The 20,236-nt window shown below is 44.0% G+C and overlaps 1 protein-coding gene across 5 annotated transcripts in view; it reads right to left on the bottom strand.

The window, feature by feature from the left end:
• Nucleotides 1-12,917: 12,917 nt before the first annotated feature.
• Nucleotides 12,918-20,236, bottom strand: part of MAST4 (microtubule associated serine/threonine kinase family member 4) — a 262,752-nt gene continuing 255,433 nt past the window's right edge. For all 5 annotated transcript variants that reach the window (XM_034773436.1, XM_034773432.1, XM_034773434.1 and 2 more), the window contains one exon: nucleotides 12,918-19,274. In XM_034773436.1, the coding sequence (XP_034629327.1) occupies nucleotides 15,385-19,274 (3,890 nt within the window). In that variant the 3' untranslated portion in view covers nucleotides 12,918-15,384. The remainder of the gene's footprint in view (nucleotides 19,275-20,236) is intronic.

The raw sequence follows: 20,236 nt of genomic DNA, 5'->3' as shown, positions 1-20,236 counted from the left end.
TGGAATTTACACCTCCAACTCAAGTGTAGACATGGCCACAGAAAAAATGACAAACTAGCACACAAGAAACGAAGACCTTAGGGAATACAAGATGATATTCAGTCCAGAATCATGAATGTGTGTTTGCAACTCTTGATATTTTAAAATACGCTCCAAATATTGCAGGCATTGTACCAATTTTTCAGATGTATTAGTAAATTTGCCGCTTTTTGTACAAATTCTATTGGGTACCTAACTTTAAAATGTGCTTTCTACATTGAAAAAAGATGCATGCAAGGTTAATAAATAAAAGGATTTTTTGGGAACGGGGAGGGACATGCATGGACCCAAACTGTGGTATGTAATCTATCATTTAAATCAGCTTCTGTACCAGATGACTGGAGGATAGCTAATGTGATGCCAGTTTTTTAAAAGGGCTCCAGAGGTGATCCCAGCAATTACAGATGAGTAAGCCTAACTTCAGTACCAGGCAAATTGGCTGAAACTATAGTAAAGAACAGAATTGTCAGACACATAGATGAACATGTTTTGTTGGGGAAGAGTAAATAGGGCTTTTGTAAAGCGAAATCATACCTCACTAATCTATTAGATTTTTTTAAGGGGTCAACAAACATGTGGACAAGGGTGATCCAGTGGATATAGTGTACTTGGACTTTCAGAAAGCCTTTGACAAGGTCCCTCACCAAAGGCTCTTAAGCAAAGCAAGCAGTCATGGGATAAGAGGGAAGGTCCTCTCATGGATCAGGAACAGATTAAAAGACAGGAAACAAAGGGTAGGAATAAATGGCCAGATTTCAGAATGGAGAGAGATAAACAGTGGTGTAAGCCCAGGGGTCTGTACTAGGCCCAGTCCTATTCAACATATTCATAAATGATCTGGAAAAAGGGGTAAAACAGTGAGATGGAAACATTTGCAGACAATACAAAATTATTTGCAGACAATACAAGATAGTTAAATCCAAAGCTGACTGTGAAGAGTTACAAAGGGAGCTCACAAAACTGGGTGACTGGGCAACAAAATGGCAGATGAAATTTAATGTTGATAAATGCAAAGTAATGAAAATTAGAAAACAGAATTCCAACTATGCATATACAATGATGGGGTCCAAATTAACTGTTACCACTCAAGAAAGTGATCTTGGAGTCATTGTGGATAGTTCTTCGAAAACATCCACTCAATGTGAAGCAGCAATCAAAAAAGCTAACAGAACATTAGGAATCATTAGGAAAGGGATAATACGACAGAAAATATCATAATGCCTCTATATAAATCCAGGGGATGGATCACTTGATGATTGCCTGTTCTGTTCATTCCCTCTGAAGCACTTGACATTGGCACTGTCGGAAGACAGGATACTGGGCTAGTTGGACCATTGGTCTGACTCAGCATGGCCGTTATGTTCAAACACCCCCCACTCCTGACAGACTTGGAAATGAAAATCTGTAAACACTCTGGGTCTCCCCTATTTTCTGAAAAAACCTTGGTCTTTGGTAATCATCTCTTTGATCCATTTTGCAATTTGGACTCCTCTGTTGTCACAGGAATACTCTGGCTTTGAAACAAGGCCTGAAAGCCCCATCACATGCTCCACAGAGACCGAACTAAACAGAACATTAAAACGCCGGACCTGCCCCAGGGCCTGAAAACAGAATCCTCACAGGGATGCAGCTACAGAAATTCTCATTTAAAAAGGCGGATAATATTTTATGATTGCAGAGGATTATATTTCTCTTGATTTAAAAAGGGGAGATGGCTGTATTCTTATTCACACGATTATTGCCTTTTGGTGGGGTTGGCTTTTATGGAGCATTAATCTCTGAAAATATATAGTGACAGTTTAATTAGTAAATGAATATATAAATTCATCATAATGTTGAGAGGTCAGACTAAGACTTGGGAGGATTTATAATCAACTTAAATTGTAAATAGGGAGTGGCTGGACTAACGTACCCTTGAAGCCATATCACCACTTCAGTATTCTTCTACCTTAGTATTTGAACGTTCACATCTTAGGCCAGATGCTTGATGGGTGGGGATCAGAGTGTTGTTGGCAGCCTGTGTGTCAGCTGTGCTGGTAAATGCCAACTATTTCCCTTTGTGGAAGTGCGGAAAAGGAAGCTAAAGGTTGTAAGCAAAATGAGATGAGATGCCTAGTAGGTTCATGTGCATTCGGATACCTTGAATGCGCATGGAGCTGATGGCTATTTTGTAGTGGGGCTGCGGTCTGTACTTCTGGTGTATGGATCTGCAAAGTTCAGAAAACACTTCGCATTACTTAAGTGTGTTGAATTAGGGAGTTTCTGCTTTACTTTATCATAGGTTACTAAATCCAAACAGCAATAGTAAGGAGTTAATATTTATACTTGGGCCAAAGCCTGACAAGTACTAGACGTGGCTATTAGTCTGCCCTTTGTGGCTAGAATGCAAGTTTTTGCACCAGTGCTTCCATAACAATTCAACTTGGATGTAAAGCGCCAATCCCCTCTAAGGCTGTGCATCGTTCTCTTTCCGCAGAAATGTATATACATTGTATGGAGCAAAGGGTCTCAGCTGTGATGAACGGAATGTTGCATTTACTCAAAGATGCATGGGAGCTGAGTTCTCTTTGAACACTTTACACAGGGGACTTCCAGTTCAACTTCAGCTATTATTCCAGAGGCTTTTCCTTGAAAGTTTCCCCTATAAAGTCTAAGCTAGTTAATGTATTGAAGATCACCACTGGGTTGAAAAGTTTCCACTCAATTCGTGAGACGTACAAGATAGAAATATTATCAATGTTTTCTCTGCTTTCTCCTTTGTAGCAGGTACCAAGTTTGGCTAGTGTCAGTCTACAAAATGGAGATTCTTGAAGCTCTTTAAAATGTCTGCACTTCACATACACAGACGGACCTACAACTTCCCTCACATATTATACAGCCCCCAACCTATATAACTTAAGTCAAAAGTTATCTGACGGCATCCCTATTTTAAACAGGAAAGTCACGTTGAAAATTGCACAGTGGGCGCTTTTTGATGTCTGCTGTCAATTTCACAGTATAGCACTACCATATCTTGGTTATGATAATATAGCATGTCCACACACGAATGTGAATTGTTTTCATACATTACAAGTTGTTGCTGTCACAGGCAAACTATCAGATGTAAAAATGTGTTATTGTGACCCGGTGAGCTGACCCTGTAATGCATATGGTATTTGAATAGACATAAACAGCAGAACAGGCAGCCTCCATCAAAACGATGCTTGCACAGAGTGATCTAAGACAGGAAAAACGTCTTGGAACAAATGTCTTTGCAAAGCCCCTGTTAAGCAAAGAAACTCATCAGCATAGGATTGGACATTTGACTGGTCCACAAAGAATTCTTTGCAGTGTAGATGGAGCCAGGACTTGAGGAAGAGCTCTGTGTAAGCTTGAAAGCTTGTCTCTTTACCAACAGAAGTTGGTCCAATAAAAGATATCACTTCCCTTATTTGAAAAATAACTGTTCAATTGACCGGACAAATATTGGTCAAATAATGTCCAAAATGGTCAAATATTGTAAAGCACTGGTTTATTAGAACAGTAAGACTTTATGGTCACCACTAGGCTTAGCCTGAGATAGATATTTGTGGCTAATTACAACAAACATTTAACTGAGTAATTTTAACTCACAATAATGGAAACACAATGAATGAAGTGCTAGAAAAATGAAAGAATGCATGATGCAATCGAAAAGGGAGGTCGCCACCTACAGCAGGGCGTTCTTGCTGGAATATTTAACAATATTTGACTGTGGCCAAATAATAGGTGGTCAACTGACATGATTTGACCTACATCAGCATATCTTTGAGAACAGTGCAAAGCAAGCTACATAAAACCCAGAAACTGCTGAACTTTCACTAGCTGATTCAAGGCACAGCTTCCAAAACAGAATTGGTTCAATACAGTGAGCTCTGCAATTATTTATTTGTATTACCATAGCCCCAAGGAGCCTCAGTCATGGACCAGGACCCCACTGTGCTAGGCGCTGTATAAACACAGAACACAATGATGGTCCCTGTCCCAGAGACCTTACAATCTCCATGTAAGACAAGAGATAACTGTTACAAATAGGGGAGTACAAGGAAGATGACGACAATACTGGCCAGCATGACAGGCAGCATATCAGCAGCCTAATCATTATCAAATTTTTTGAAGTCATCACGGCAAAGGAGAATTTAAAGAGGGGTTTGAAGGAGGATAATGAGAAAACGTCGTGAATGTTCATGGCAGCGCAGCAGGAGAGAAAACATGAAGGTGCCTGATTGAAAATTTAACAAGTAGGCAATGGAAGCTGGCATCAATATTTTGATAGTGAATGAGAGATAAGGTAGGGTGGGGATAGACTATGAAGGGCCTTGAAATTGAAGACAAGTAGCTTATGTTTGATGCTGTAATAAATGCACTATCTGAAGGCACAGCTTCACAATAGTGTAAGGGGAAAATTGTACCTAAAAGAACGTCTAGTTGTGTAACACGGTAAAACACCCAAAATCTTGTATGGCTTTCCTTTCCAGCATTCTAAGTTTCCATTTGTCTAGCATGGATTTTTCTAAAGGAGCTGGAAATATACATGCATCTTGAATAATTTGTTCTCTACAATAGCGTGCTACAAAAGTGATTGACAAACAGTGGAGTCAAAAGTGAGCAGAGCAGCGTTACAGCGTGTGAAAGCATTGTGCCAAAGTTTCCTAAACATCTCTGCTGACATACCTCAGTTGTCGCCAGCAGCTCGGCAAGTACCAACTACTCACCCCTGCCTGGGACCCAAAATTGTAGCATCAGCACTCTTATTCCAGCATGCATCACCGTGCTTTCTGCAACACTGCCTCACCTTGAAAGAGGAACTTTAGGCTCAAACCTTGCTCAGCTCCCAGAGACAAAATCTCCAATGTGAACCCCTCTGTAGCTACAGAAACCTGACCCAGTCCCCTAGGGCCAGGAGCAGAGCTAAATTTCAACTACTTACAAGTCAACTAAAACAAAAAGTCAACAAAGAAGGTAAAAAACTGAAAATGTGCAAAAATAATTTAACAAGAATTGAGTGTATAGGTCCGTCTCATCTTACGCGGGGGTTCCATTCTGCTGTTAGCTCGTAAAGCGAAAACCACGTATAGCCAAAACCCCATTAAGTTCAATGGCGGGCGAAATCGCCCACACTACAGGTATAGTATTAAAACTTTTGTTTTTCTCTTTTTTTGTTTTTGTTTTTGCCGACCACGTAAAGTTGAAATCGCGCATGTTAAATGCGCGTAAGATGCGACAGACCTGTACCAATAGTTACAAAGGGAGCTCACAAAACTGGGTGACTGGGCAACAAAATGGCAGATGAAATTCAATGTTGATAAATGCAAAGTAATTAAAATGAGTGTGCCAGGTGCTTGGAGGGCCAGGTGGCCTAGTGGTTGGCATGCCTGACTTCTAGCCCCTTGTTTCCCTAGGTCAAGGTGCCTCAGTCTTTCAGGCAGCAGGGGTAGAGGGACCTAGGACCTCCCACTCCACCGGGTCCCAGCCCAGTCAACACAAGGGGGGCTGAACTGGGAGCACTCCAAGCAGGGAGTTTAAATCCACTGCCCTGGGCTGCTTCCGACCAGAATGTCTTCACTTTGGGGCATGGCCCTGTAGTGGGGCGGACTGCCCCACTCCCTGAGAGCGTGGGCTGCAGCAGTCCAGTGCGCCTGCGCAGATGGGCAGCCAATTAGAGAAGGACTTATTGGGAGCCAATCAGGGCCCAGCTTGGAGGCAGCCAATCAGGGCCAGGCTCAGCCCTATAAAAAGGCTGCTCAGGAAAGGAGCAGTCTGTCCCAGGCCTTCAACAGGGGAAGGTCAGTCTCCAGAGGTGGGAGATTAGCACCGTGGACAGCGCAGTACTGGCCGGGCTAGGGGAGCAAAAGGGAGCTCTAGCCCATAGCCTGCCAGGCTGCAGGCCCTGAAGGGAAGGGCCTAGCGGGTGCAAGGGGCCATAGGGGAAGCGGTCCAGGGAAGCGGACAGACGAGGGGAGAGAAGGAGGACAGCAAGGATGCCGCCAGAGGGTCCCTGGGCCGGGACCCAGAGTAGAGGGCGGGCCTGGGTCCCCCCCTTCCAGTACACCCAGCCATTGGCCGTAGGGAGCGGCCATCATAGACTACACCAGATCCCTGACAAGAGGGATTAGACTTTGGGGTGTGTGGTTGGACATGGTGGCTGGGGCGTAGAGAGACTGTTGATCAACACCCCCTACCCCCTCCCAGAAGAGGGCGAGGATGGACTAAGGGCACAGCCGGAGGACAGTGGCTTGAAAAGGACGCCGCGAGCTGGTGAGCGATGCGGGCTCAGATGCCAACTGAGGGCGAGATGACGGACGGGACACCACCAGGAGGGGGTGCTCCACTGGACAGAGCTAATTCCCAGAGACAATCAGCAGGAGGTGCCAGGTGGTGAGTCCCAACACCGTTACAGGTCCTTGTAACTCAATCCACTGGGGTGGCTTGCCTCCCGCAGCGCCATCTCATGGATCCTGGGTGGCACCCTGCTGTGGTCCCAGGCTCCTTCGGGCAGGGCAGCTGTAAGTTTGGTACAGCCAAACCCCACAATGTCTCTGGGTTGCAGTCACCTAGTTACCTCAGTTGCCAGAGACTCCTAGGTCTCCACAGTCTCTCTTGGCTGGGGGAGAGAATGTGCTCTCTGGGGATGGCCTTGGCTTCTTTCTTTCAGGCAGCTAGCTCCTGCCTCTTCACCAGTCAACCCTGAACTGGCCCAGGCTCTCTCCTTTTCTCCCCACTCCAGGCCTGGCATTGGCTGCAATTATAACGGGGCTAGCTGGGGCCAGAGGCGCTCCTTAACCCCTGCTGGGCTGGCAAGCAGTTTCTCCACTTCATCGCATGAACAGCTTTGCTCTTTCTGGGAGATCTGTGCTTCTCCAAGTACAATACAATACAATACAATACAATACATGTCTTCACCACTTTACCATCTCAATCCTTTTTATTTTTATCCCACCTGCTGTCATTTTTGTGTTCTCTTTTATTTAATTTAGAATGTGAACTCTCTCTGAGCAGGGCTTTGCTTTTTTATTTGTCTCTCAAGCACCAGTCACACCTAGAAGTTACACAAATAATAAAGGAGAACAGCATATGTTGCTCATTACCAGGTACACAAATCCTAAATATACAGATTGGACTGCCCCTTCTGAAGGAATATTTTTATATAAACGCAGTGCATCACAAACACTGATTCTATACAGGGAAATTCAAAGTCTAAAGGTTTAGTTTTTTGGGGATTACTTAGTGAGGATATAAACCAACAGAAAGTGACATTGGATTTATCTTTCTTTATAGGATTTATTTACTCAGTAAACCTCTAATCTGATGCATCACTTGGTTTTCAGTCAGGTTTTGCTCTTTTTTTTTTTTTTTTTTTTAACACAGCTGGAGAGCTGATACACAAAGAGATGAACTGAATTGCCTGAGATGAATGATGGCTGATGGATTTGAACTCAGGACCATCCTGGTGTAAACAAACCTTATAGTGACTTTCAATGTAGATTTTGACATCAGTATTTAGATGGGAAAGGAACCCGAACTGCTTGTAACTAACAAGTTAAGTTTCAGGAGATTAGGCGGTAAATTGTTAGATTTAAAGTAGCACTTACCTTTACTCCACATTGAAAAACCAGCAATGCTCAGAGCAAAGTTCTTCCTACCCCATCTTTGGCTAGGAAAAAGGCTGCTGCTCTAACCAAACTGCAGACTTCAATGGCAAGATGCATGCCAATTTCTCAAGTGAATAACTTAAAAATAAACTCTTTGTTTGTGTTCATCCCTTTCTTTCCATCACCAAGCTTGTTCCTGCCTGGGACTGAACCCACCTTGACCAGTCACACTTCTGATTCTGTGACGGCCACTCAGACCAGGATACTCCCCCATCTGAATCCCTCCACTAGTTTCCTCTTGTCTTCTGCATCAAGTACAAGTTTCATGCCTACACCATCAAGCCCTTATATTACACACCATTCCTACCTGGATCTCTGCTCGTTTCTTCCTATTCCTCCCTAGGCCTGCCAGAGCCTTGCCTCCCACCTTGCTTTCCCTGTAGCCTTCTCTAGCCATCTTTGTGCTGTCATCTAGGCTACCTCTTTTAACTTGACCTCTACATTCTGGTGTCACCTATCTGCCTCCCTTCATTCAAATCCCTCAAACACATTTCTGCTGAGCCCATCAATGCAAACCTACCCACAGCCTGGAAGAAATGCTGTTACGCACCCATTAAAATGTGCAGCATGCCCTCCTGGTTATCCAGGGATGATTATCTGCTCATTTAATCACTGCCAAATTCTCTGCAGCTCCAAGAGTGACGTCTGTACAAATTATTTTACTAGCTAATTTATCTATCATTTGTATATAGGGCTAAGTACCATAGGCACTGACTCCATGGGTATTCCAGGGCTGGAAAAAAAATTAGTGGGTGCTTAGCACCCACTGGCAGCCAGATCCTCCCCCTTCCCCCAGTGGCTCCCATTCCCTGGCGGCCCCGCCAATCAACTCCTACCCCTCCCTCCCAATGCCTCCCATCCACCACAATCAGTGTTGTGCTGGGGGGGGGGGTAGGGTGGAGGAGGGGACGAAGCAGGGGGACACACTTGGGGGAGGGGGCAGAACTGGGCGGGAAGAGGTGGGGCAGAGTGGAGGCTTGTGAGAAGGGGTGGGGCGGAATGGAGCACCCCAGGGCCCTGAGAAAGCCAGCGCCTGTGCTAAGTACTTGTTTTGAAAACACTGTGTGCATTTAGTACTGGTGAAAAGTGTTGAATAGAAGCTAAACTCCCCTTTCACACTTTTCCAGAGCTCCCCTGAGCAATTGGGAGGTGGTGTGGGGCCTGTGATGCTGCACCCCATGTTCTTCATAATATTATGATATGAGTATGATATAATAACATTTTATGCAAGATAAGTCACGTGAGGTGTCATTGGAAAGGTTATGGTTTGCGGACTATAATTCCTATTTGTATGCATGTATCTTTTTTTATCCGAAGTTATGAATATTGACTATATATCTGTATTTCAAAATGTAGTTACACCTGGGCAACACCTACTAGGCAAAATGCTTTCAGTCTAGATGGCTGGCTGGGATGGGCCCATTCAGGTTAATGAGCCAATAGGGGAACCTTCCTGAGGAAGCTACAGACAGCCTGCGAGTTATGGCTGCTGACACACTACAGGGACAAGTGACCAGTTCCCCTGGTGCTGGACTCAATCTTGAATGTATTTTTCCACTGACTGGTGTGGGAACCAAGCTTTGAAACAAAGGATTCTCGCCATGGCTAAAGGGATTTTTAGCCTCTGAATGGAACACCTGGGGATTCCAAGCTGTAAGCAAGGGCAGCTTGCCCCTTATGAATCTGCAGCCTGCTTGTATCATCACTTCGGGTGAGAATCTGCTATTCATAATAGTTTTATTTAGTATATTAAGCTTAGTTTGCGTTTTTTGTTTATTTGCTAGGTAAGCTGCTTTGATCTGTTTGCTGTCCCTTAAAATTTCTCTTTGTAGTTAATAAACTTGCTTTTGGATTTATCTAAAACCAGTGCATGGAAATCATAACTCAGGGGGAGAAAGCTGTTGCATATTCCTCTCCACATTGAGGGATGGGGTGAATTTTATGAGCTTACGCCATACACTTCCCTGTGCAGCGCACGATGGTATAATTTTGGGTTTACACTGCACAGGGGGTGCGTATTTTAAGAACTGCGAGATGCCCTAGCTGAAGCCTTCCCATGCAGGGGCTGGTTAAAGAGCCTGCCTGTGTGTACTGCAGCTGGGTATATTCCTACCTGCATGTATTCTGGTGAAAGTGCAGGCTGAAGCCTGGAGGGCTTGGCAGCTTGTCAGAGCAGTACAGTGTAGAAAGGAGCCCAGGCTGGTCGGTCATGGGGGCTCAGTGGTGCCCAGATCCAAGTGGCACACTGCGGGGAACCTGTCACAGGGAAGAAGGAGATTCTATAGCTCAGGTTGGTTCACTTGTGTTGCCAACTCTCATGATTTCTTTCTATGATTCCCACTCTCCTCCCTCCAGCTGCTCATCTGACATTGTATGGTCCTGTCCTCCTCTGCTGGCTTGGAGCGCTGGAGACAATACTGGGAGAGGCAGAGAGCAGCCTGCTTGGCATGTGCAATCACCACCCGTGGTGGCAACAGGTCTGAACGGAAGCTTCTACCCTTCTGCTTGCCCAGAGTCCAGCATGGCATTTAGTCTGGGCCATGGAAATGTAGGGGGGGGGGGGGGTGTCTAGGGAGACCATCCTAATATTAGGGGTTTTGTCTTATAGAAGACTATTACACCACCACCCTGATTTTTCACACTTGGTATCTAGTCATCCTAGGGGTGGCCTACACGTGTGTCAAGCAAGATGCTACACTTGGCAGATTTGTCTAAGAGCTGTAGATCAGTGCCTAGCTTCCTATGTATTTTGTACAGTGCTGGTTTAACCAATAATTGTATCGCTGTAACGACACTGACACCTGGTTCTGTAGGGGGGAAACAATTGAAGAAACAATGCAGTTCTGATTTGTGAATAGCAGCAACAATGAGGTTCAGGCATTTCCTGACAATCTATGATCAGCTGTGTTCAAGTCACCTAACTGCTAGGTAGTGTCCAAACCTGGAGACTATCACTGTCTCAATGAACCACGCTCCTTGGAGCAACAAAGATTAGTGTATCCTTGTCCGTAATGCCCTTTGCTGAGGGGCTGGACAGGACTCAATCACTCCCAGGTTAAGGACTCAGCCCAGCAGGAGCCCCACCCGCTTTCCACTTCTCCTACAAACAGTAGCCTTCCCTCTCTCGCCCTAAGGATACTCCCGCATGGCTCACAGCCCCTCAGTCTCTCTACTTCTGTTCTCATTCTCATAATAAAAGAATCAGGGGACATTCAATGAAATTAAAAGATGGGAAGCTCAATAAACACCACAAGAGAATACTTTTGCACACAGTCTATGATTCAGCTGTGGCACACACTGCCACAGGAAATTATTGACGCCAAGAACTTAAGATTCAAAAAGGGATTGCCTATTTACACAGACATCAGGTATAGCCAGAGTTACTGAATTAATGACAATAAAATTTTGGAAGGGATATTGAAACTTGTGCTTCAGGGCTTGCTCCAGTCTCTACTAGAGGTCAGGATGAGAACATATACCACCTGTATGCAGTGGAGGGTTCTTACACCTTCAATTGAAGCATCTGTTCCTGGCCACTGTCAAGAGACAGGACACTGGACTATGTAGACCTTGGGTCAGGATCCAGTACACTAATTCATTCTTCTGTTCCATAAAGGTTCTTCCAATTTGACTAGCCTCCCACCTCTAGTTCATGAAATGGTGGGGAGGGGCTAGAAACATGCAGCTAAAAGAGATGGATCATGTCAAGAGGTCAGGAAAAAGGAGGAGGAAGGGTGATTCCTGTGTGGGAAATCCTCCAGAAACCTGACCTTGCCTTTCAGCATAACTTATGTTGCTCAGGGGTGGGAATAAATCAGCACCCTGGGCAATGTAGGTACACCAACAAGGTTGGGTCAGCACCATGTTGGTGGGAGAGCTTCTCCTGCTGATATAGCTTCTACCACTAATGGGGACTGGAGTAGTTAAGCCGACAGGAGAGCTCTCTCCCATCAGTTTAGAGCAGCTACATTAGAGTGCTCCCTAGAGTAGCCGTGCCCTTAGAAATCCTTCCTCCTCCGCAGCTGAATCCTCATGGATATTGCAGTTACACTTAGCCCTTATCTAGCACTTTCATCAGAGGAACTTTGCAAAGGTGGGTTAGTATTTAATACAACGTTGCCAACTCTTGCCACGGGAAAATCATCAGTCCGACCCCCCAAAATAATGAGACTGGTTTAAAAATCATGAAGTTTTTTTTTTTTAAATGAAATATGGGTTCTCTTTATTTCCCTTCAGGTTTCTAAGCCTTTAAGGTGCTCTCAGGTCACAATTTTCAACGTTTCCTCTGCAACCAGGCAGGCCAGAAACTTACCTTTCTTGTACAGCTGGAGATGGGGCAGGCTCACAGCAGCGGGAGCCCCTGCCGTCTGGGGCTGGTGGACAGCAGGAGCCTCTCCTTGCAGCAGCTGGGACTGCTGCCACCAGCCCGTCCCACGAGGAGGGGCTCCTGCTGTCAGCCCCGGGGCTGGCCGAGAGCGGGAACCCCGGCCACCTGGGGCACATTGACAGTGGGAGCTCCATCAGACTGGGGCTGGCTGAGAGCGGGAAGGAAAACAAATCCTGACATTTGAGAGTTTTATTGTGAGATCATGAGTCAGACTTAATTCTACTTAGAAATTGCGTCTCTTGCGATTAATTCATGAGAGTTGGTGTGTCTGGTAGCAGATCCACACTTTACAGATGAGAAAACTGAGGCACAGTGGTTACCTAACCAGCCCCAGCTCACACAGCATGTCAGCGGCAGAGCTAGGGAGAGCACCCAGAGAAACTGAATCCTAATCCCCCTCTCTAACCACTAGACGAGTGATTCTCAAACTTTTGTACTGGTGACCCCTTTCACACAACAAGCCTCTGAGTGCGGACCCCCCCCCTTATAAATTAAAAACACTTTTTTATATATTTAACACCATTATAAATGCTGGAGGCAAAGCAGGGTTTGGGATGGAGGCTGACAGTTCGCGACCCCCCACATAATAACCTTACGACCCCCTGAAGGGTCCCGACCCCCAGTTTGAGAACCCCTGCACTAGACCATGCTTCTCCACGCAAAATACTTGATTAGTCTGTTCCAAAAAGTAACTAAACTGGCTTGGTAATAAGAAAAAACAAACGGAAACGAGCATGAGCCATCGAATCTCATGTAAACGCAGCGTAGTACGAAGCTGCATTTAGTAATGGGCAAAAAAGGGATTAAAGAAACCTAATGACTATCTTTTCATGCTCAATTTTTATTTCAGTTGTATGCAACTGCATAAGTATAAATATTTTTGTTCAGTATACAACAATTATGACATCCATAGGGAGTTTCTTAAAGAAAATAAGACTGCAAACACTTTATTGCACAGACCCTAACAAACAGGTTTTGTAAGCTGATAAATCTACAGCAGGAAGTCTACAAAGGAGCACGTCATAATCAACAATCACACAAAGATAGACCATCAAGTACAGATGAAAGGATCTCTAACAGCTCACGGGTAAGGTAAACACCAACAAACAGGTACTACATGAACACGAGCTTAAGCACTGTTACGCTTCCAAAATGCAAAAAAAAAAAAAACAAAAAAAAAAAATCAAACCCCCAAACAAACAAAAAACCAACAACCCTTATTTGGCAGAAGTGATAATGCACTATACAAAATATACATAAAAGATACATTTGTAAACAAATAGCTAGATATGTTTTAAAGGAAACAAGAGGACAGTTTAAAAATGCAAAAGACTGTAAACTAGGAAATACCTCCCAGCCAGAAATGTCATGATACCTAAGTGCATTAGTGTTTGGTTAGAACAACTGCCAAAGCACAGATATATACTGTTAATGCTGAAACCATTTTCTCTTCAAAACTTTTCAAAACTATTTTCTCCAATTGTTGTATCATGTGAGCGCATAGAAAAAGAAATTAATGTAATAGCGCAATGTGAAAAATTAGGAGGACTTGTTGGCAATTTTATCTTTTAATCACAGACTCACTGAAATGAATCTAAACCCAACTAAGCAGTGGGGGGAAAAATTAGCATACTACTAGGTGCCTTACAAATCTCCAAGCCAAAATTACACTGTGCTTTGAAGAAAAATGGTATAGTTCTAGAAACAAAGAAATTCCAGAGGAAACTGATAGTACATTGGCTCTTATATGGATATTTATAACACAAATAAGCAAAAATACCATCTTATTGATACTAATAATTTAAAAATACTCATTTGTGTGGATATTTCTGTAGTGCTCCTGTACATGTTTCAAACTTTACCTTTTGTCCTTCAAAACAAACCAAATACCTCCACACTAAAACAATCAGACAAATTCAACATGTTCCACAGTATACAAAATTTAAATAAGGCTTAGCAAAAGTAATAAGGACAGTCACATTCTAGCACCAAATAGCTCCAACAGGTCCCTTTGTTACAAAAATGCTGCTTTTTTAAATTACAGTATTTACTTTTTTTTTTTTTTTTTTTTTGCATACAAATAAAGAGATCATGTTATGAAATGCCAGGAGCTACTCAATGCATTTAGAAATGAATGTGAAACCCAGGGATTACTTGCTAAAAACAGCAAGTTTGCTCTACAACATAAGGCCCCAGCTATGTATTAAAAGGTATCAGATGTCCTGATCTTTTCTGAAGATATGATACTGAAATCACTTTTTTCCTTTTTACCAGACTTGTCATATAAAAGAGAAAAAAGCTAAACTGCATGAAGCTAGTTACTCTAACCTACATACCATGATAATTGATATTCTTTAAATTCATTAAAAAACAGGGATGGGAATAGTACTGCTAGTCATTTGCTTCTACTTGTGCCTCACCTCTATAAAGGCCTGAATTTAAAAGAGCTAAAAGGGAACCAAGACAGGATTGCAGCAGAAACTAAGCACACGTGCTTGCAGTCTCAGCCTTGTCTGAAGTGAAGGTCCCAGGTAGCCTCCCTAAGGACAAGATGAGAACATCTGTTTCACCAGATAATGCTACTCAACTGGGTGTAGTGTTAACGGAGGCTTTTCCCTTCACTGTAACTACACCTATTCTAAATGAGAGGCAGCCTGTGCACTGCGGAGATTCGGTTAGGTCTTACATTCGATCTGGGTGAAGCAGTTAGCCAGATACAGTACTATCAAAATCTATGGTTATTTAAAATATACATAAAAACTTACAATAAGCCACCATATTTTTTCTATTGTTTTTAACACTATCTAGAATTTTTAACAAGTAAAAATGTGGCTTATTTTCTTTCCCTTTAAATCAGACCATATTTGTATTGTTTATCCTAGGTCTGAGTTTCAGTAATTCTGCTTCATATTTGATTATGGCATATAAGTGGCAAAGCAACTATCTTAAAAAAAAAAAAAGGTAATAGTAAACAATGCAATCAGCAGCAACGTATATATGCTACATTCAAAACCAAACACGTCATGAGATATTTACAGGGAAAATCTTTTTCTCAACAACTCTCAACTGTAAAGGTAATTTTATACAAATACTCTATGGTAACAGTTTTACCGGTTACATTTGGGAAGGCATTTTGAAAAAGGTCCTCTCTTTGTACACACTGCCCCCTGCTGGAGTGGCATGAAAGCTTTGCCATGTAAAGATACCACACAGTGCTGGTTTCAGAAGGTAGTCAAGACACATCAACAATTTTCAGCTAAAGTCTAAGTCATATCTGTCAAGTTAATGCTATTGAGAGGACTTTTTGTGAGGACTGCTCCGTGAAGCATCCTTTCCTCGCCTCTGCCGCACTGAGTCTTTATCAGATGAAAGTGCATTAGGACGGTCAGGGGTGGTTACTGACCTGGGTAAATCTTTACCTACATTCTGTTTTTTTGCAGCAGGAGGCTGAGCTTGAATGGGATCTTTTCCCTTTACATCTACAGTGTTGTTAGCAGAAAGAGGTTTTTCTTGATTTCCAGGTTTACTCCCAAGGTTTGAAGCAGGATGAAGGGCTTCTACTGGGATAGCAGAGCTATGCAAGGTCAACAGTGAAACGCTCTTAGTGATTTCTCTTTTACCATCCCCTGTAGAAGAGGTGGCTTGCTTTTTCAGTTCCTTGTAGCTGGTGACAGGAAGCTCTGATGAGCCTGTTTTAACCTTGGTTGAAGACACATCATTGTTTGCTGAAGACAAACGAGATGCTTCTTGCCTACATTCAGGGAAGTTGGGTGGACAATTCAGCTGCTTTGATGGAGTTACAGCTGAATGACATGAACTCTGCACAGTGGCAGCTGATAAAAGCTTTGCTGTAATCTGCTTGTTCGCATCTGTTAACTGTTTTTGACTAACTTGTCCCTTCCCTTTTGAATCTGGAGAGCCTTTGCTAACTATGGCTGCCTTTTCTGCTACTTTCCCCTGGTCACAGTTAAGGAAAAGGCTGGGCTCCAATTTCCCATTGTCATTCTGAACATAAAGTGCTTCAGTGCATTTTTGTCCTTCAGGTCTTTTGTCTGCAGTGATGGCCTGATTACTTGGGCCCTTGTCTGCCAGTTTGTTCAATAAGAGACAGTCTTTCACAGTGGAAAACTTTGGAGGCATGTTTTGTTTTTCACTTACATAGAGTTGCTTTTGATCAGCAGCCTCACTGAAGCCTGCTGTTTCCTGACTTAGAAAATGCTTGGAGTTTTCTGGGCCTGCTGGTGCCGGGCCATTACAAGAGGATTTAGGTTTGGTTTCAGGAATGCTGCTATTGATTTGGATTGAAGGTGCTGACTCGCGTTCCAGACCCAGAGGCTTTTCTACCTGAACGTACTCATTGTTTAGTTTTCTCTGAGAAATTGGAACAAAAGAAAGAGAATCTTGCACACTTTTATTGGCATGTTTCCCATCTTTCCGAGAGCCAGCTGAGGGCTGAATAACTGTTTCTTTTTCTTTTATGTTTGCAGTGCACTGCTTTTGTGCAAATGTGAATTTGTCAGAGTGCTTAGATTTAGAGGAACAAGTTTCATTTATTTGCCTGGATTTATTATTACTGCTTTCCATGTAGGCTGAACCAGCTTTGACTTGCTCTTGAACACCTAAATGCACAGGAGCATCTATTACACAGTTTCTGTTTACAATCTCTCTCTCAGAAGGGGAACCTGAAGAGCTAAATTGCTGCCTAATAATCAGGTTGGGTAGCTCTCTCTCTGTAGTTTGAAGCTGTATATTGCTAGACTGTTTCTGATCTTTCTTTCTCAAATCTTTGGAGTTGTCCTTCTGCACAGAGGAACACACAAGTGATTTCTCACTTTTAGTATTAGATTCTACTGATTGTTGTACAGGCCTTTTGGGCAAAGACATTTCACTCTTTGAGTCCATCATCTCCCTCTTGTTCATGTCCCTCTCTACAGAAGAACCAGCAGGGACAATGTCATCTTTGGCAAATTGTTTTGGTAGATCTTTGCCATCTTTAGACTCCACCTTAGAGCCTGCTGTCTGCACGCTCGTTGTTCTATGTGTTTGAAGGGGAATGGCAAAGTCAGCAGAGTTTCTCTGAATAGTTTTGGAGTCGCTTGTTTTAAAAGCATCTGGGATAGATTTCTTCATAAATGAATTTCTGATCCCCTCGGCCTTCGCAAGGAAAGATTCGTAATTTCTTTGTGTTTCTGGGTACTTGACAGGCAACTCCTTTTGGGTTTGCCTCTCTTTTCCTGCAGTTTTTTCAGGGTTGCCTTGGGCTGTGGGAGATGTGGCAGATGCCAGGGCAGTGTGGAGACACTGATTTTGGACAGTGTGTAATTTTGCTTCAGTCGCATGGTCCTTCTGTTTTGAATGGGAATCCTCTCTCTTTTGATCAACTTCCCTGACAGAAATGTTGTATGTAGCACCTGGACTGGAAATCTTTTTTCCTGTTTCTAGTTCTGTGGTCATGGGGGTTGCTGGTGCATTTTGAAAATTCTTGCTTGACTGTGAAAATTGGGGCTCTAGTAGATTAGATTTACTAGACTTTGAATGGGGTGACAACACCTCTTTCTGACAGGATGTCTCCTCCTTTACACCATTGCATTGAGATGCCAGAGGCATGGAAGAGCCCACATCATTGCTGGTGTTTTGACTTTCTGGTAGCAGGCATGAAGGCAGTTCTGTCTTTGAAGCCTGTGGCCCAGACAGTAAGGCAATGTCTAAAGTGCCTTCAATTGGTTTCAGACAAGAAACCGATCTCCCTTCTAGTTTATACTCCGATGGACTTTTTCTGACAGGAGACTCAGTAGAAATCAGGGCTGATTTTTCCACACCAGTTTCCACTCGACCATTCAAGGCTTTGAGAGGAACAAAAGAAACTGAGCTAATCTGAGCAGCATGTGCACTACTGATAAATGCTCTGCTATCAGCAACTGTAGCGGAATCCTGCTGTATATTGATGGGTCTGACTGCATTAAGTTGAAGGCATTCATGAACATTTGATGTCAGTTTGGGCTTTAACACTGGACAGAGACTGTCATCTTTTTCTTCAAAGGACATTTTCTTTCTGAGATAATCAATATTTGCAAGCTTACCATCTAGTCTTTCAAATTTGACAAATTCTTTTGTTGGTGCATTTTTATCTGTGTTTTCTCCCTTTCCATTTAGCAGCCTGTCAGATGAGTGAGGTAGCACATCTTGCAATGTACATGGAGGGGAAATTCTTTTGAAGTCATAAGAGAGATGACTGAGTTCATTAAGAGGAGGCCCATGACATGGCATGTGTGTATCTAAGGGAACACAGTCATTTGGTCTCATGTTTGCATTCTTGTGAAGGGTGTCTTTGAGTATGCCACCTACTGACGGAGTCTCCAGAGCAGTAATTTTAGTTTCAAAGTGATTTGATCTTTCCAAAGCCTTCTGAAATGATTTTTTGTCTCTTTCTTCCAGTCTTAAGGTAGCAGGATTTTCTGATTCATCACTAGGCTCATGTATAGTGCTTGCTTTCTGCAGACAATCTTGTTTCTCAGCAAGATCTTGCTTTTTCATAACTATCTTGATCTTTAATTTCTCCCGATCCAGCTCATCAACAGACTCTTGCCTACCCAACTTTCTGCAGACAGGGCGTTTCAGGCAGCCTTGCTCTGCAGGCCTGACTCGGGTGAGTGATGGCACATCACACACATTCTCCTCCAGGCTCTGAAGAGTTACTTCTCTTTGGGACAATTCCCTATTCACCTCTTCTTGAGTCACTTCCAGGCTGTGTTTGCGTGAACATAAGTGTTTCTTGTCACAACCATAAGAAGGTGCAAGTTTCTCTTCAGACTGGACCCTCTTTAGCAGTGGAGACCTGGGTGGCTCGGCACTCTTTGGCCTCACTATATGTCTTACAATAGTTGGAGGAGAGTGCATCTTGTTAGGGAATGCCTGAGCTATTTTTGAATTTCCAATTGAATGCCCCAGTAAAGGTGATGGAGATCGTTGAGGGGATGGTGGCTGGGGTGTTGGAGAAGGTGTTCGTGCCAAAGGGGAGAGAGGAATGCTGCCAGCTGACTTGCGTCTTCCTGACCGGTATCTTTGTCCGCCAAGCTTTGGACCCAACCCGTGAAGAGTGCTGGGTCTTATGTGACCTGAGCCAGCTGGAGAATTGGGTGCACTTGAGCTAGGGGAGCTGCTCTGGGAGGAATTGGTACCTAAAAAAGAAAAATATAAAACTAGAAAATTGCTTCAGCTCTTATAACTCTCTAATAACTAACGCGGACGCAGCACACAAAAAATGTACTGATAAGCATTTGTTCTACCTGCCAAAGCATTCCATGGTTTGGTAGGCTGCAAGTTACTGGACTGTAAAATAACATCATTCTTATAAATGCTCAAATAAATTTGTTAGTCTCTAAGGTGCCACAAGTACTCCTGTACTTTTTGCGGATACAGACTAACATGGCTGCTACTCTGAAACCTCTTATAAACATGGTTTTTCCCTTACATTTAAATTAGCAATTATTTTCCCACAGGAGTTAGAAGCTAATATTTTCTGCCATTTCAAAGAAAAGTTCCAAGCTTTCAGATGATTTACACCTTCAGCAATGGTAGAGTTACCATATGTCCGTTTTTTCCCGGACATGTCCGGCTTTTCGGCAATCAAACCCCCGTCCGGGGGGAATTGCCAAAAAGCCGAACATGTCCGGGAAAATGCCGGCCGGGCACTTCCCCTCCCGCGGCTGCTCTGCTCCTCCCCTGACTCTTCGGCTCTGTTTAAGAGCCGAGCTCCCCGAGCGCTACCGGCTTCAGGCAGTCCCTTTGCCTCCGGACCCCAGCCGCCTGCCGGGCACTTCCCCTCCCGGGCTCTGGTGGCGCAGGGTCCGGAGGCATGGGGCCTGCCCGAAGCTGGTAGCGCTCGGGCAGCTCGGCTCTTAAACAGAGCCGAAGAGTCAGGGGAGGAGTAGAGCCTCCGGCCGCGGCAGCTCTGCTCCTCCCCTGACTCTTTGGCTCTGTTTAAGAGCCGAGCGCTATGGGCTTTGGGCAGCCCCCATACCTCCAGACCCTATGCCGCCGGAGCCTGGGAGGGGAAGTGCCCGGCCGTGGGCGCAGGGTCCAGAGGCATAGGGGCTGCCTGAAGCCCAAGCGCTACCGGCTTCATGGTTTGCCGGGCAGC

This window comes from Trachemys scripta, chromosome 6, assembly GCF_013100865.1.
Source record: "Trachemys scripta elegans isolate TJP31775 chromosome 6, CAS_Tse_1.0, whole genome shotgun sequence".
In the NCBI taxonomy this organism is placed as follows: Eukaryota; Metazoa; Chordata; order Testudines; family Emydidae; genus Trachemys; species Trachemys scripta.
The sequence above is the reverse complement of the archived record's forward strand: the minus strand, read 5'-3'. Positions and strand labels throughout refer to the sequence as shown.